This window comes from Camelina sativa, chromosome 11 (genome assembly GCF_030686135.1).
Source record: "Camelina sativa cultivar CO46 ecotype springtype chromosome 11, ASM3068613v1".
Taxonomy (NCBI): domain Eukaryota; kingdom Viridiplantae; phylum Streptophyta; class Magnoliopsida; order Brassicales; family Brassicaceae; genus Camelina; species Camelina sativa.
This window is the reverse complement of record NC_141890.1, coordinates 26,518,578-26,532,398: the sequence shown is the minus strand read 5'-3', so window position 1 is coordinate 26,532,398 and position 13,821 is coordinate 26,518,578. Positions and strand designations below refer to the sequence as shown.

At 35.4% G+C, this 13,821-nt stretch overlaps 3 protein-coding genes and 1 pseudogene across 4 annotated transcripts; 1 reads left to right on the top strand and 3 right to left on the bottom strand.

Moving 5' to 3' along the window:
- Positions 1–339: 339 nt before the first annotated feature.
- On the bottom strand, positions 340–2,329 carry LOC104724150 (proteasome subunit beta type-5-B). The gene is made up of 5 exons (XM_010442596.3): positions 1,924–2,329; positions 1,695–1,824; positions 1,361–1,464; positions 859–1,154; positions 340–747 (listed from the first exon to the last, which is right to left on the bottom strand). The coding sequence occupies exons 1-4, from the start codon at positions 2,008–2,010 to the stop codon at positions 993–995; spliced, it is 483 nt and encodes a 160-aa protein (XP_010440898.3). The 5' UTR covers positions 2,011–2,329; the 3' UTR covers positions 340–747; positions 859–992.
- A 336-nt stretch (positions 2,330–2,665) lies between these two features.
- LOC147934427 (uncharacterized) lies at positions 2,666–3,375 on the bottom strand. Its single transcript, XM_087472628.1, has 2 exons — positions 2,790–3,375; positions 2,666–2,685 (listed from the first exon to the last, which is right to left on the bottom strand). The coding sequence occupies exons 1-2, from the start codon at positions 3,373–3,375 to the stop codon at positions 2,666–2,668; spliced, it is 606 nt and encodes a 201-aa protein (XP_087328754.1).
- An 806-nt stretch (positions 3,376–4,181) lies between these two features.
- Positions 4,182–6,764, bottom strand: LOC104724149 (1-aminocyclopropane-1-carboxylate oxidase homolog 3-like; annotated as a pseudogene). The gene is made up of 4 exons (XR_015570365.1): positions 6,242–6,764; positions 5,970–6,151; positions 4,685–4,827; positions 4,182–4,561 (listed from the first exon to the last, which is right to left on the bottom strand). The product of XR_015570365.1 is annotated as a 1-aminocyclopropane-1-carboxylate oxidase homolog 3-like (transcript).
- Positions 6,765–7,989: 1,225 nt separating this feature from the next.
- On the top strand, positions 7,990–9,295 carry LOC104728268 (E3 ubiquitin-protein ligase SINA-like 7). The gene is made up of 2 exons (XM_010447273.3): positions 7,990–8,251; positions 8,403–9,295. Exons 1-2 carry the CDS (start codon positions 8,051–8,053, stop codon positions 9,066–9,068), a joined length of 867 nt encoding a protein of 288 aa, XP_010445575.2. The 5' UTR covers positions 7,990–8,050; the 3' UTR covers positions 9,069–9,295.
- The last annotated feature ends 4,526 nt before the right edge of the window (positions 9,296–13,821 follow it).

The following is a 13,821-nucleotide window of genomic DNA, read 5'->3' as shown; positions in this document are numbered from 1 at the left end:
TTAAAAGATTTTATTAGAAAATTCTGATATAATGTTTATTTGGTCAAAGTATTTTATTCCATTAGATTTTATTCAAAACAATAATTAATTAATAATCTTTAATTAATTATCTTTATTAAATTATTAAATTAATTTTTATTAAGTATTTTTAATGGTATTTGAATGTAAATTTTTACACTTTGAAGGTTAGTTTCATATTTGTATTTCTCAATTGATATGGTAGGATTAAATGAAAATTTAGTAGACATTACTTCTAATTTTTTCAGCCTCTCCGATATACTGCTTTAGTGCTTTTGTGTTGAGCGTTGTATAACCCGGCTCCTGGAGGGAGAATTACTCTGTCCAAAAATCTTGATGAATTCTACTAATATAACTGGCCAATCCACCATTTAAACATAAGCCAATAGCCTTTGTGACCAGTCAACATACTGGAATTGCTTGATTGGCGGTATGATTAATATAAACACGTATGTCAACTCAAGGCGTTGAGACCAAATTTTCAATGCTCAACAATAGTCCCGACCAAGTGACCTATAGTGCATTCTAAGCAGATTGGAGCTAGCTAAAGTGTCAGAAAGTTTGACCAAGTGTTTGCAACAGAGATTGGTGTTTCTGAAGGGAAACCACATCCTTGGAGCAACTACAAGACCAAGATCTGTGACAGGTTCTCCAAAGGGAACTGTAGCATGGTAGATTGATCTCCTTGCTAACTCTGAGGCTTCTTCAATCGACATATTGAATTTGTATCTGTTGACAAAACGATCATAAGATTGAGTGGTTACAATAATACTAAATAAAAATCAGATTTTGGTTTGGGATTGTGACTAAAAGAGAAGTAGGTTAGAAACAGAGAAATACCCGCTATCGAGAACACTGTAAGCGTATGGTGAACCGGAACCAACAGAGAATCTGTCTTCCTTAAGTCTTCCACCATAAGCATCTCAACATTTCGCTTTGCTGTGTGAAACTATAGACCGGAAAGGAAATAACGGTTAGGATATAAAGATTGAGGTACTGACTGTTTCATCCCATCCAGCAATCATTGTGCCAACAGAAAGTCTCATTCCACGGTATGAGTAGAGCATGTTAGCAAGAAGCTTTGAAGCTCCCGAAACAGAGATTCTCCTTTTGTTTGCCAGCTCATGTAGACGACACTAGGACAAAGAAACAAACCACACTCTCTATTAGAGATATAGATTCCAGATTTGGTAGACAAGTTAACAAACTACATTAGCATAAACTGGGACAAGCTTTTAGATACAAGAAATCAAAGAAACCATATGTATGCCCTTGCAATGAAGACAACTGATAGACGCAGTCATCAATTCAGAAAGCTAACAAAAAAATACTCTTTAGGTACCTTAATTCCCAAGTTTCTATGCCAGAATTGGCAATCAGCAGCTCCACCAGCCATTGTACCAAGCATATAAGGATTAATTTCAATAATCTTCATAGACGGGGACGCTGGATTGGAAAAAGTAAAACACACACGCAAAACATCAGCAATGACACAAATGCATAGTTTCTTCTAGGTACAATATCACTGGCTAACATAATAAAGATTAGAACTTCAATCTTTAGAGAAAGAAAGCCAGCAAGAATCTAATTCAATCTTTAGAGAGGTCACAAGTCACAACTAAAACACATATAGAAATCTGAAATAAACATAAAAGCATATTCAAAGAGAAACATACAGATGTATCCTCCCATGCTAGCTCGAGAATCAGCAGCTACCATAACACCTTCTTTAAAGATAAACGCAAGTGTAGTTGTACCCTTTGCAGGCTTCACCATCTCTACAGATTTCTTCTGAAACCCATCGAACTAAAAAAAGAAACCAACACAAACAAAGCAAAATCCCACAATCAGAATAAAAACCAAAATCATAGTAACAAAATTTGAATTTCGAAAACTAAAACTCACATCAGTTGTTCGAGGACGATCAAACGAAGGTACAGACGAAACCCCATCAAACATCTCATTGTTTGATCCAAAGCCAATCACAGGCATACTTGTCTCAAATCCACTAGTGTCAAGCCGATCGCAGTGGCCATCGCCTACCTCAACCAAAAACCCACCAGTTTTAGCCGGAAAAATCAAAGGATTCGAGGTGAACCCACTGATTTTCCGGTTTAGATCTTAATCGCCCTCGAGTCCCCGTTTAGGTCAAGAGAGAAGAGAGAGAGAGTCAGGGAAGAAAGGAAAAAGAAAATGGGGAAATAAAAAAAAATTGGCTTTATATTTACCCATCATCCAATCGCAAAACACGACGTAGCATTTCTCATGGGTTGCTCAAAATGCTTCCCGAAGATTCGATTCTCATATTGTCAGACGGAAATATGGATTTTTAAAAAAAAATATTGGAGCCCAATTTGAAGAGAACCACTGATAATACCTCTCACTGGAGATGGTCTTAAGATCCTTGGTAAAATACATACAAAAACTACATTATCAATTTAATTTTATTTTATTTTAAAGACTCAGAGTCACTCAACATTGATTTTTATACAAATCATATACTCTATTTTTTAATTTTTTACATTAATTTTTACACAAATCATACACTCGAATCACTCTACTGTATATGTATTTTCACACTTTGCTTCAACTAGTCTCTCACTCTCTCTCTATGGGACCAACCAAACCAAAGTCTTTTCCTTTTTCTTCAAAATCTCACACTTTTATCTGAAATTATTCATTCAATTTTTTTTTTACAACAAAAAGATCAGCTCTTAAGAGCCAATGAGAAGGAAAATCGTTTACAAACAAAACAGAATGCGGAGATGTACGCGCTTGGCGTGCCAAAGAATCCACACTGACATTAGTATTTCTTGAGATTAGAGATAAAGATAAAGACGAAAACTCCTTCCTATCCATCTTCATATCGTCAAGGTATGTCTTGAAAGCCGGCCAGTCTTGAGGAGAAGACACCATCTTCACCAAGTCTGAGCAATCTGTATAAAAAGCCACATCTCGATAGTCATGACCAATCATGCACCGCAAAGACCAAACAAAAGCTTCTACTTCAGCATGCAATGGGAAAAGACTACGGCGGAAATTGGCGGCACCCCTCGTCGGCGAAACATCCTGAAAAAAGGAACAAACCCATCCTGCACCCGCAAAAACATCACCCTCTTTCCACGAGCCATCGACAAAACACCGATAACCTGAGAAGACCGTAGACATGTAACCCCCGCATCCCAGTTCCCAAGCACCAGAGGCACTGGGAAGTTGGGAGAAAACCTCATCCCCATCATCTGCCTGAGCTTGTAACCATGTGAACGCCTCCCCCACCGCTAACCTAACAACATCCTCTGGCTTGTCTATAACATTCTCAAATACACGAGCATTCCTCGCCTTCCATATATACCACATGATCCAAGGGAAAAACACAACTTGAGAACCCGAATTAGACAAAACCCAGGAAATGATCCACGTTAGCATATAGGGAGTCCGTAGGACAGGAGAGTGGGTCCACCGGCACCTGAGTTAAAGCCCAAGCATGTCGAGCTGGCGGACATCGAAAGATAGCATGATTAACTGTTTCCTCGTCAGCACCACATCTAACACAAACTGAATCACAAGCAATGCCCACCTCTTCAGATTTGCCGAAACCGATATGCACCCGAATAAGACTTGCCACCTTCAATTCAATTCAATTCATCAAATAAAGAAACAAAGTTTGCCATTTTTTTTATATCAAAATCTCCGCAGTTATATAATTTTTGTTCATAAAAATTGCTAGTAATAACAAATTTTAAGATAACATCATAACAATTAGATTACTGTTTATTCAGGTACTTATACCTTCGGCCTTTATTGGGAATCGAATAATTTTTTAAGCCCATATCATCTATATCGTCTATTTACAGTTTGTGTAATTGTGCTTACTCTGTGATCATGAATGAACAATGAACTAAAAATCTTAGGAAATTAGGGTTTATGCATCGCTCCAACATGGTTGGAGCCTCCATTCCAGAAGCTTCCGGCCAAGGAAATGGATCTCACACCATTCTTCCGCATAATAGACAACTTTCTTCTTTATTAGACAAACTGAATGATATTCTCAAGATCTTGAGATACCATTGAAATTTTAATCCTTTGCACACAGTGTAAATGTAATGGTTTAATATATCATTTCTATAGACTATAATGAAACATATCGTTTAAAACTTTACACCTTTATTTAAACCAAACCGAAAAAACAATATTAATTTATTAATTCTACATGTGGTTCACACTCCAAGTTCCAACATCTTAAAATATCATGATTCGTATATGTATGAAAGTAGTAGCTCACAATGTTTCATATTTTAAAGTGGAGTAAAGCAGAGGTTCCGTCAAGTCCTTTGGAAATGAAGTAAGCAGTGTAGTATGTAATGGTGGTCTCTCTGTACTTGGTAGGGTTTTCTTCAGACACAAGCTCTCTAATGGGTCCGTATACTGTAGGATTCGGTTTCAAGGCGGTGGTGAAGAAACATGCTACAGAGACCCGAGCTCTACTTGCTCTGTTCGCCAGTACTCTATGCTCTAAACTAATGAAGTTGTCGTTTGTTATAAGCTGCATTAAAACCCGAAAAATTAAAAAACCTTTGAACCAAGAGGACGATCACTTAAGCAAATCTAGCATTATATGGATACTTGTGCATGATTGAGGAACAATTTTTTGGTTGAGCAAACTTGCCTGTAGGAGATCTCCGACGTTGATGATTAGAGCTCCGGGAACATGAGGAACATCGAACCAGTACCCTTCACGAAGTACCTGAAGGCCTTCGATCTGATCTGGAAGAAGGACGGTAAAAAAAGAGTTGTCGGCGTGCTGACTGACTTGTATGCTAGATCTACAGACTTGTATGACAGATTTCTATGTGCGATGCTTAACAGAGAGACGAAAGGATAGTGAAGAGACGACACAAGAGATTTGTTAACGGGGTTCGGAGAACCTACATCCCCGGGACCAAGTCCAGAATCATTCACTAGAATTAGAACGCAAAAGTCACATTTGCCAATGGTATCTAGCACACACTTGTGCCTACCACTCTAATCTACATGAAGTAAAGGAACCATCACTCTTTGTCTTTTCCGACGATTGTGAACCTCTACAAAAAACACCAGCAGATTCTCTATCTTACTGGTGGGACAACACCACACACAACATGTGTGCTTCTCTCAATTTTAGGTCTAGGGTGCTTAAGCTGCTTCTTGTTACCACCTCTTCCTTTTATACCTCTTATAATTCTCCACAAACCTTAGGTTCCACAAGCTTCTTCCTCTTGTCTTCTGGGTAAAAGCTTGTTCTCTTTTTGTCAACTTGACCCATGTCTTTGTATTGTTGCACCTAACATATGCATGTCTTTCCTCTGACACAGCCGCTCCACTGTTTGCTGCAACTTGAAGCTTTTCCGCCCTGTTGCACTACACAGTCACTACACAATGTCTGCTCTGTTGCACTAGACAGTCACTCCATGTTGTCTGTTATGTTTTCTTCTGCGTTGCGCTTCAAGTAAACTCAGATGCTAAAACATGTTTCTGCTATATTGTATTATGAAGCTGCTACCTCCTTTCTGCTATGTTGTGCTTTGAGATTTGCTCAGCTGCGAATGGATGACTTATTCTTATGAGCATAAACAAGATTGGTTGAGCTCTCACTTTTTGGATCTTCTCAATAAGACTCCAAGGTTCAACACGTCACTTCATTCCATGTGACTTTACATTGAGCGGTCTTGGATGTGGTAGATTCTCTGATTCTCTATCTGAGGAACCATTGCGTCTGTGTCTGTAGTTGGTTACACATGCTCCAGCTTGATCACTGCTTATGTGTCTAAACATATGTTTGTGTCAGACTTGTTCACTACAACGTTCACTGCATCTGTGTCTGTACTTTCGGTTGTATCAGGTTTACCCATTGCTTCTTGATCATATCTCTTGAGTCTTATAACCAGTAACAACACCAATATATCTTCACTGACTTGTGCCTAAAGTTAGGTCAGGTTATGGACAAGGTGGGTAGTAATGGCCAACCATCACCAAACCCTTAGAGCATTCCATGTCATTGAGGTGATTAGGGTTCAACCCTAAAGCTTCTGATAGTAGCATAAAGAGAAATTCACCCAAATTCATCACTTCCTCCGAATATTCTATCATGACATCCCTAAAACAATTCACCATATATACATAAATAGAGGGATTACACTTACTGACTTACACATTAAGTTAAAGATATGGAGTCATATAAATATACCTTAAAATTTCTGGAAGGTCTTGTGGATTCGGCGGATCTGGAGCCATGTTACAAGTAACTGTGTCTCTCCAATTTGCTGCTTGAGAAGTGTAGAGATCAAAATTACTTGAATAGTGAAACTTTCTTGTCAAATCGCGACAGTAGTGCTCTTTCCTCACTTGTGGAGATTGCTCTCGAAACCCACGAACTCCATCTTTCATCTTCTCAAGAAGATCGAGTGAAACTCCATGGTTGATCACCTGGAAGAAACCCCACTTCTTTGCTGCTTCTTTAATCCCTTCAATCGCGTTCTTGCGTTCGATCAAGGTTTCAAAGATCCGTCCTCCGAGATTGATCGTTGGGATCGTCTTGAGATGTAGCAAGTCTAAGGGAAGGGATTTAGGGCTTGCTAGGTTGGCAGATGAGTGATGGAAGATGCGTGGAATATGTGTGATTCTTGCGTCTACGAGTCCTTTCACACCCGTATTTGTTTCATCGAAAGCCTTAAGCTCACTGGCACGGTCGAATGAAGCAACCTCCATCGTTTTTGTTTAGTAGAAAACAGAACTAACAATATGATACAAATCTCATATAACCCACAAGAAAAAAGGAATGGAACTTTTTTCTCAGCTCAAAGTCAATGATAAGTCCACTTATGCTACAAGCAAAACCATTGATTCATAGAGATAAGGTTGATAGAAAAAAAGAGCCGCCTTATAAGCTATGAAAGCAACTGGGGCAGACAAGTCGACAAAAAGTTATCTTAAGACAAAAAATGAAAGTTTGACGCATCTTTTTATTAGAAACATACATTCTCAAATCTAGAGATAGAGTAATATTCCAGAGGGACCATCGAATCCTTTGGATCTATAGAACTTTGCATGCACTGATTTGGTTTGGTTTTGTTCAGTCAAAAAAGGAAAAACAACTTTTCCCTCTTTTTAGTTAAAACCTAAAGAAAGCCTAGCTATTTTTAGGTAATAAAGAAATGTTATTTTTCAACATTTAGCTGAAAGACCATAAAAAATAGGCTTTCTTTAGGTTTTAACTTTTAATAACATGCATGATGAATGACTTAAATCTTAAAGCACCTATATCGGTGAAAGACTCCTTTACATTAAAAAAATATTATCTAGTTTACTTCTTAAAAATTTTCATTATATAGGTTTCCAACTTTTGATTTGGAGGGAAATATGTTTCAAATTTTATTTTCAGGGATATATAAATCAAAGTCATAGTTTGGACTCCAGTTGGCTTGATTCGATAGTTCCGAGGGAAAATAGATCGTTAGCTCTTGTATTTTTGTATGTTACTTGATAACTATGTGTAATCTTTGATTCAAGTTAATAAACTAATGTGTTTAAAAAAAACTATTAACACTAAATATTAATTAACTAAAATAAAATTTAATAGACAATTATATATTTTTAGTTGATAAAAATTACTACTTATGTGAAGTGACCTTAGTGTAGTGGCAGGAGGTAAGTCCATTTGTAGAAAGCACCATCACATCCGGGATTTGATCCCGGTTCCTACAAATGTAAAAATTTGGTTAATGGACCGGCCAGTTGTGGCCCAATGGTCAAAAAAAAATTGTTACTTATAACAAATTTTAAGATAACAATTAGATTATTGTTTCTCTAGGTACTTGTACCTTGGGCCTTTAATGGGAATCGAAGAACAATGAACAATTAAGCCCATATCATCTATATCGCCTATTTTACAGTTTGTGTCATTGTATTTGTCAATTACGCTTGCTATGTGATCATGAATTAACAACAATGAACTAAAAAATCTTTAGGAAATCAGGGTTTTAGGCATCTCTCTGACATGGTTGGAGCCTCGATTTCAAAAGCTTCCGGCCAAGGAAATGGATCTCACACCATTCTCCCGCAAAAGAGACAGCTTTCTTCTTTATCTCCCAGTGACAGAACGGACAGAGAGGGTAAGAAACGCTTGACGATGCTAATGGATCTTGAGATTCTCGATTGTCCCATTTGCTGCGAAGCCTTCACAACTCCTATCTTCCAGGTGTTGTCTCTATATCTGAATTATAACTTTAAAAAAATTCCTTTTTAGTGATGATTTGAGTATTTTTGTGAAATTTTGTTAAAGAAACTGACTTTTATAGTTCTTGAAAAAATGTTTATATACGTGTAATGTGTTGGTATTGCATTTTCAGTGTGATAATGGACATTTGGCTTGTGCTTCTTGCTGTCCCAAACTGAGAAATAAATGTCCTGTATGTGCTTTGCCTGTTGGTCACAACCGCTGCAGAGCAATGGAGACGGTTCTTGAATCGATCTTGATCCCATGTCAGAACGCTAAGTTGGGTTGCACCAAGAATGTATTTTACGGGAAAGAATCAAATCATGAGAAGAAATGCGTCTTCTCTCGATGCTCATGCCCTGCATTGGATTGCGATTACACTAGCTCATACAAGGATCTATACCTTCATTATATTATCACCCACATGGATATGGAAATATACCAGAGTAGTAAGTTCAGCTGTAACGTTTCCTTTATTGTTCGGATGAACATCAGCGAAAAAATGTTGATTAGGACAGAGTACGCGAAGAGTCTTATGTTTGCGTTGCAGTGTTTTAAGGAGCCATACGGTGTGTATGTGACTCTAAGCTGCATTGCGCCATCTGTTCCAGAAATAGGACGGTTCTCGTATCATCTCTCTTACACTGTGGATGGACACGCTGTGATTTACAAATCACCTGAGGTGAAGAGGGTTCATGAAGTGAATTTTGAAACCTCTCTAGATAATTCCATGTTGATCCCTAACAGTTTATTGCGTGGTGAAATGTTGGAGATGAAGCTTTTTATCAAGGAGTGGTAGCAAGAGTAATAAGGTTGGGGGTGGTGACATAGATGGAGACCTTTTATTTTTTTGTTTTTTATATTCCTATGGAAACTCTATCATGTTGGTCAGTTTTATTTAACATATAAGTTTTGACCTGATGAACTAAGATCAGTTTTTAGTTAATTTTAGACTAGATTTTTGTTGGGTCTTGATGACGATTGTAACTTCATTACAGTTTTAATTGTAACTCGTTTGGTTTTGCATTTGGAATTGACCAACAAAACACTAACTTTAAGTTTTTCAAAAAGATCTCGATACCTAGGAAGTATACGGTGAAATTCAGTTACTAGCCGATAGAGTGCAAAACATTCTAAAACCAAGTGACCAGAGATTGTATTGTATGGAACCAAACCTAAAACTAAGTCGAGGCGTGAGGTTTGTAAAGGTCAAAAGTTAGACATTTATTATGGCTCTATATATTAGGCATTGGTTGCAGAGCAATGGAGAGCTATGAAGCACGAGGTTACGTCTTTTGGCAGCCGTCTCATGTCCTGGATTCGTCTCAGAAACGTTTCCCAGACGTTTCAGAAAAAGCAAAAAATGGAAACAGAGGAAACGAGATACGGGGACGTTTCTGAGACGTTTTGAAGATAAATAAAAGTGTCTGATCAGTTTTAGAATATATGCAATTTGACTATATATTTCTATTAAAAAACTCAAACGAAAAAGGAATTAAAGGGCATGTTCTAGGGTTTTTATATATAATCAACTCATTGCCTTCTATTCTTCACCGACCTCTTCTCTTCACGTATGTGTCATTGACGCCTCCACTTTCGTTCACGATTTCATCTCTTCTTAGACGTGACTCACCACTAACCAGAACAAGTACGTGCCTATAAATTCTAATCGCTCTTTTTCTCTTTTCTCTTTTCTCTTTTCACTTTTGATTATTGTTTTAGTGTAGCGTAGATTAAGATTAATAAATTAATATATAACAACCCCATAGTCCATAGATACTCATCGTTGTCGATGGTCATGTGATCGTTTGTTTACTTATCGTTCTTTTTCGTTTTTGCTCAATTTTAAGTTAATGTTATGTTGTTTGATCTGATGAATTCTCAAGGAAAGATAATTTTGGTAGTACCGCTAGTAATGAATCTACTAATTCTTCAAATTAAAGTTATGAAGTTCGACTGTGGAATTATGTGACTAAAGTAGAGAAACTAGGAATAACATGAGAAACTTGGAAATACAAGTGTAATTTTTTTAGTGTACATTTTCAAAAAAAAAAAAAAAAAAAAAAAAAAAAAAAAAAAAAAAAAAAATTTAGTGTAGTGTCGATGAAGTTCGTATTCTACTGTTAAAGCTCACTTTGCTTGGAATAAAAGGTAATATACACCTCTCTCTTTGCTTGGGAGGGGACCAAAGAAAGTACGAGTGAATGAAAACGTTGAACGACAGTTGGAAACAACAGTTCATGGGGATGTTCTTGCAATCCAAAATTTTTTTAATGCACCACAACATTAGACTAGGAATCTTTAGTAAGTTTCTCCTTTTAAATTGCTTTCAATGGTTGATAGTCGTTTTGCTTTTATTATTGTGATGATTAAAAGAAGGAACTTATCAAAACGAAACTTATCAAAACCATCCTCCAATCCTTCGTAATAAGTTAGAAGTGGTATACATATAGAGATGATGATGTAGGGAAAGAAAGCTTTGTTAAGGAGAAGATCTAGGATGATGATTGGTGAGATAACATATCTTATATTAATTTCACAAGACCTATATAGGATATGATTAGATATTATAGCACTGATAAGCCATGTCTTTCACTTGGTATATGAGATGATCCCATGATTGAAAGGGTGAAGTGATATACAAAAAAATAGAAACGTTAAGTGTCTGAATTTAACGTCTTTTATGACGTTGTTTATGGTATCCTACCGGCTTGTTGGATAAAGAATAAAAATTCCCAAAGGTAACAAAGAATGTAGGGGAGTATTATTTTTTGCTCAACGAGCCACTATAATATCATAAACAACATCATAGCAAATGCTAAATTTAGGCAATTGATCATCTCAATCATGGAATCCCACATCTCTTATACCAAGTTAAGGCATTGCTTATAAGTGTAACATATTCTAATCATATCATATATATAGGTCTTGTGAAATCAATAATATAAAACACATTATCCCACCGATCATCATACAAAATCTTCTCCTTAACAAAGTTTGCTTTCCCTACGCCGTCATCTCTATAAGTAATTGATTGGAGGCTGGTTTTGATAAGTTTCAGTCTTTAAGCATCACAATAATGGAAGCAAAACGAATATCAACCACTGTAAAATTTTTGATTGCGAGAGCATGTCATGAACTATTGTTATCCAATTGCACTCTTCATTTGCTTCCTTATTCATTGCTACATATATATTGTTCAAAACAATGTGAACAACACAAGATGTTCGATAGATGTGAGAATAAGCACTTAATAATCTCGTTAGTCGCCTTACAAATTGTTGCTCTGCCATCGATGATTTGCATACAATTTTGACGATCAACTTCATTTATAATTTCTTTCATCAAATTATAAATAAAGAATTTATCTTTTACTTTGCTAAAAAATTCTATAGCCCTGACAAACAAAGAATCATTTCTAAAAATACTAATGAAATTAATGATAGGTTTTCTAGTAAGATCACCCCAACCATCTGAAACAACAGTTACCCCTTTTTCTTTCCATGTTGACTTAAGTGGTACTATAACCCTTGAAAATGGTTTCTCTTTCTGTAGCAAAATCATTCTCAACTTATTATAACCAAATGTGTGAGACTTAGGAATGTGCTAAAACACTCCTCCCCCTCTCAGGATTTGGGCCCAATAAAAACCTAAACCGTTTCATTTATACTTGGTTCGAATAAAAAATTAGTACGTGTAAAGATTATATCACTTGGAAAGTAAATTAGATGGGAGGGTTTGAAGGAGTGTAGCTAACAAATATGGTTATTACTACGTAATGCTGGAATGGGTATCGGAAGTATAGTATTAGTCAATAACTTTAGACCAAGAGCATTACCGGCACAAAGAAAAATGATTATAAAAAACACAAGTTATTTTAACTAATAGAAACTCTGGGCTCCTCTTAATTAAGTTCACTTGTATCACTAGTTTTATCAATTGGAGTTCTTGAGTAGGAGAAGCCAGATCCAGTAGGCTGATCCAAGAAATATTATGTTTGCCATCTGAGAAGTTGATACAAAATCTGGAAAATAATAAAGAAGAATATATCATTGGTTTTGTGATAGACCTATATAGGAACATGCTTTCGGCTACCTTTTTCCATGAATAAGTAATAGAGACCAAAGAAGGAACACTTCCATTGTAAACATCGAACCTCAAACTCCCTATTTTTTTTTAACCACTTTATACAACAAGTCATTGATAATAATAGTGCTTAGGGAAAGAAAAAGCAGTATAGATTTACCATTCTTAAAAAGAAGACCTCCGAGACAAGAGCATCCAGGCCCTCCATTTAACCATATAAGAAACGGACTGATACGGGAAAAATGTCAAACAAATCCACAACTTTCAAATTGTGGCCAAAAAAATCATCAACTTCTCAAATGTCATTTAAATCACCAAGTTTTTGTTGGTTTTTTTTTTAAAATAGCTAACTTTCGTTGACTAGGCCATTTAAGACACGGCATTAAACAACGATGACAGAAGTTAACTCCGTCAGAAACCAAAACGACGTCGTTTTCATTAGAAGAATAAGACAAAAAAAAATGAGCCCAACAAGAATTGAACTGCATACCTTTAAGACTCATAACAAGCTCTCTACCATTGAGCCACAATAACATTCTAATATTACACCAATCAGAGATGTATATATATATATATATATGTAGACAATCAATTAAAAATAGCAAAACCAAAAATAATGTTATATGTATGTAATATATTTATAAAATATATGTTATTATATCATTACTCTTTACATATATATATATATTAAATTTTAGTGTATAATCTATATATAATATAAAGAGTAAAAAATAAATATTTTACAAATACCAAATAAAATGTATGATCAATACGTCTTCTTTGGTATATATATGCAAAAGGCCATATTTAAAATTTACACTCTTTATCCTGATGAATAAGATATTAATTTAAATATATGCACACTATGAATTATAAATTTTATTTACTATTTAATAAAAAATATATATATATAGCAAAGAAAAATTTTATATTAGTTTTTGCTCTTTATATTTTATATCTATTATATTCTAAAACGTTAATATATAAATATATATATATATATATAAATTTATGATATGATTACATATATATTATGGATACATTACATATAACCGATTGTTTACGTATAAATATATTTTTGTTTGTAAAGATATATAGAAATGTAATTGTGGCTTAATGGTAGAGAGCTTGTTTTGTGTTTTAAAGGTAGGTAGTTCGATCCTTGTTGGACTCAAATTATTTTTGACGGAATTTAACTCCGTCATCGTTGTGTAACTGAAAATTTAACGTCGTGCCTTAAATGGCCTAATCAATGAAAATTAGCTATTTTTAAGAAAAATCAACAAAAACTTGGTGATTCAAATGACATTTCAGAAGTTGATGATTTTTTGGCCACAATTTGAAAGTTGGGGATTTTTTTGACATTTTTCCGGATATTCTTTTGGATTCTTCTAAGATTTGATGAATTAGTAGAAAAATTGTAATGACATTTCACTTTGATTAAAATAATATAAGTACTTATGTGT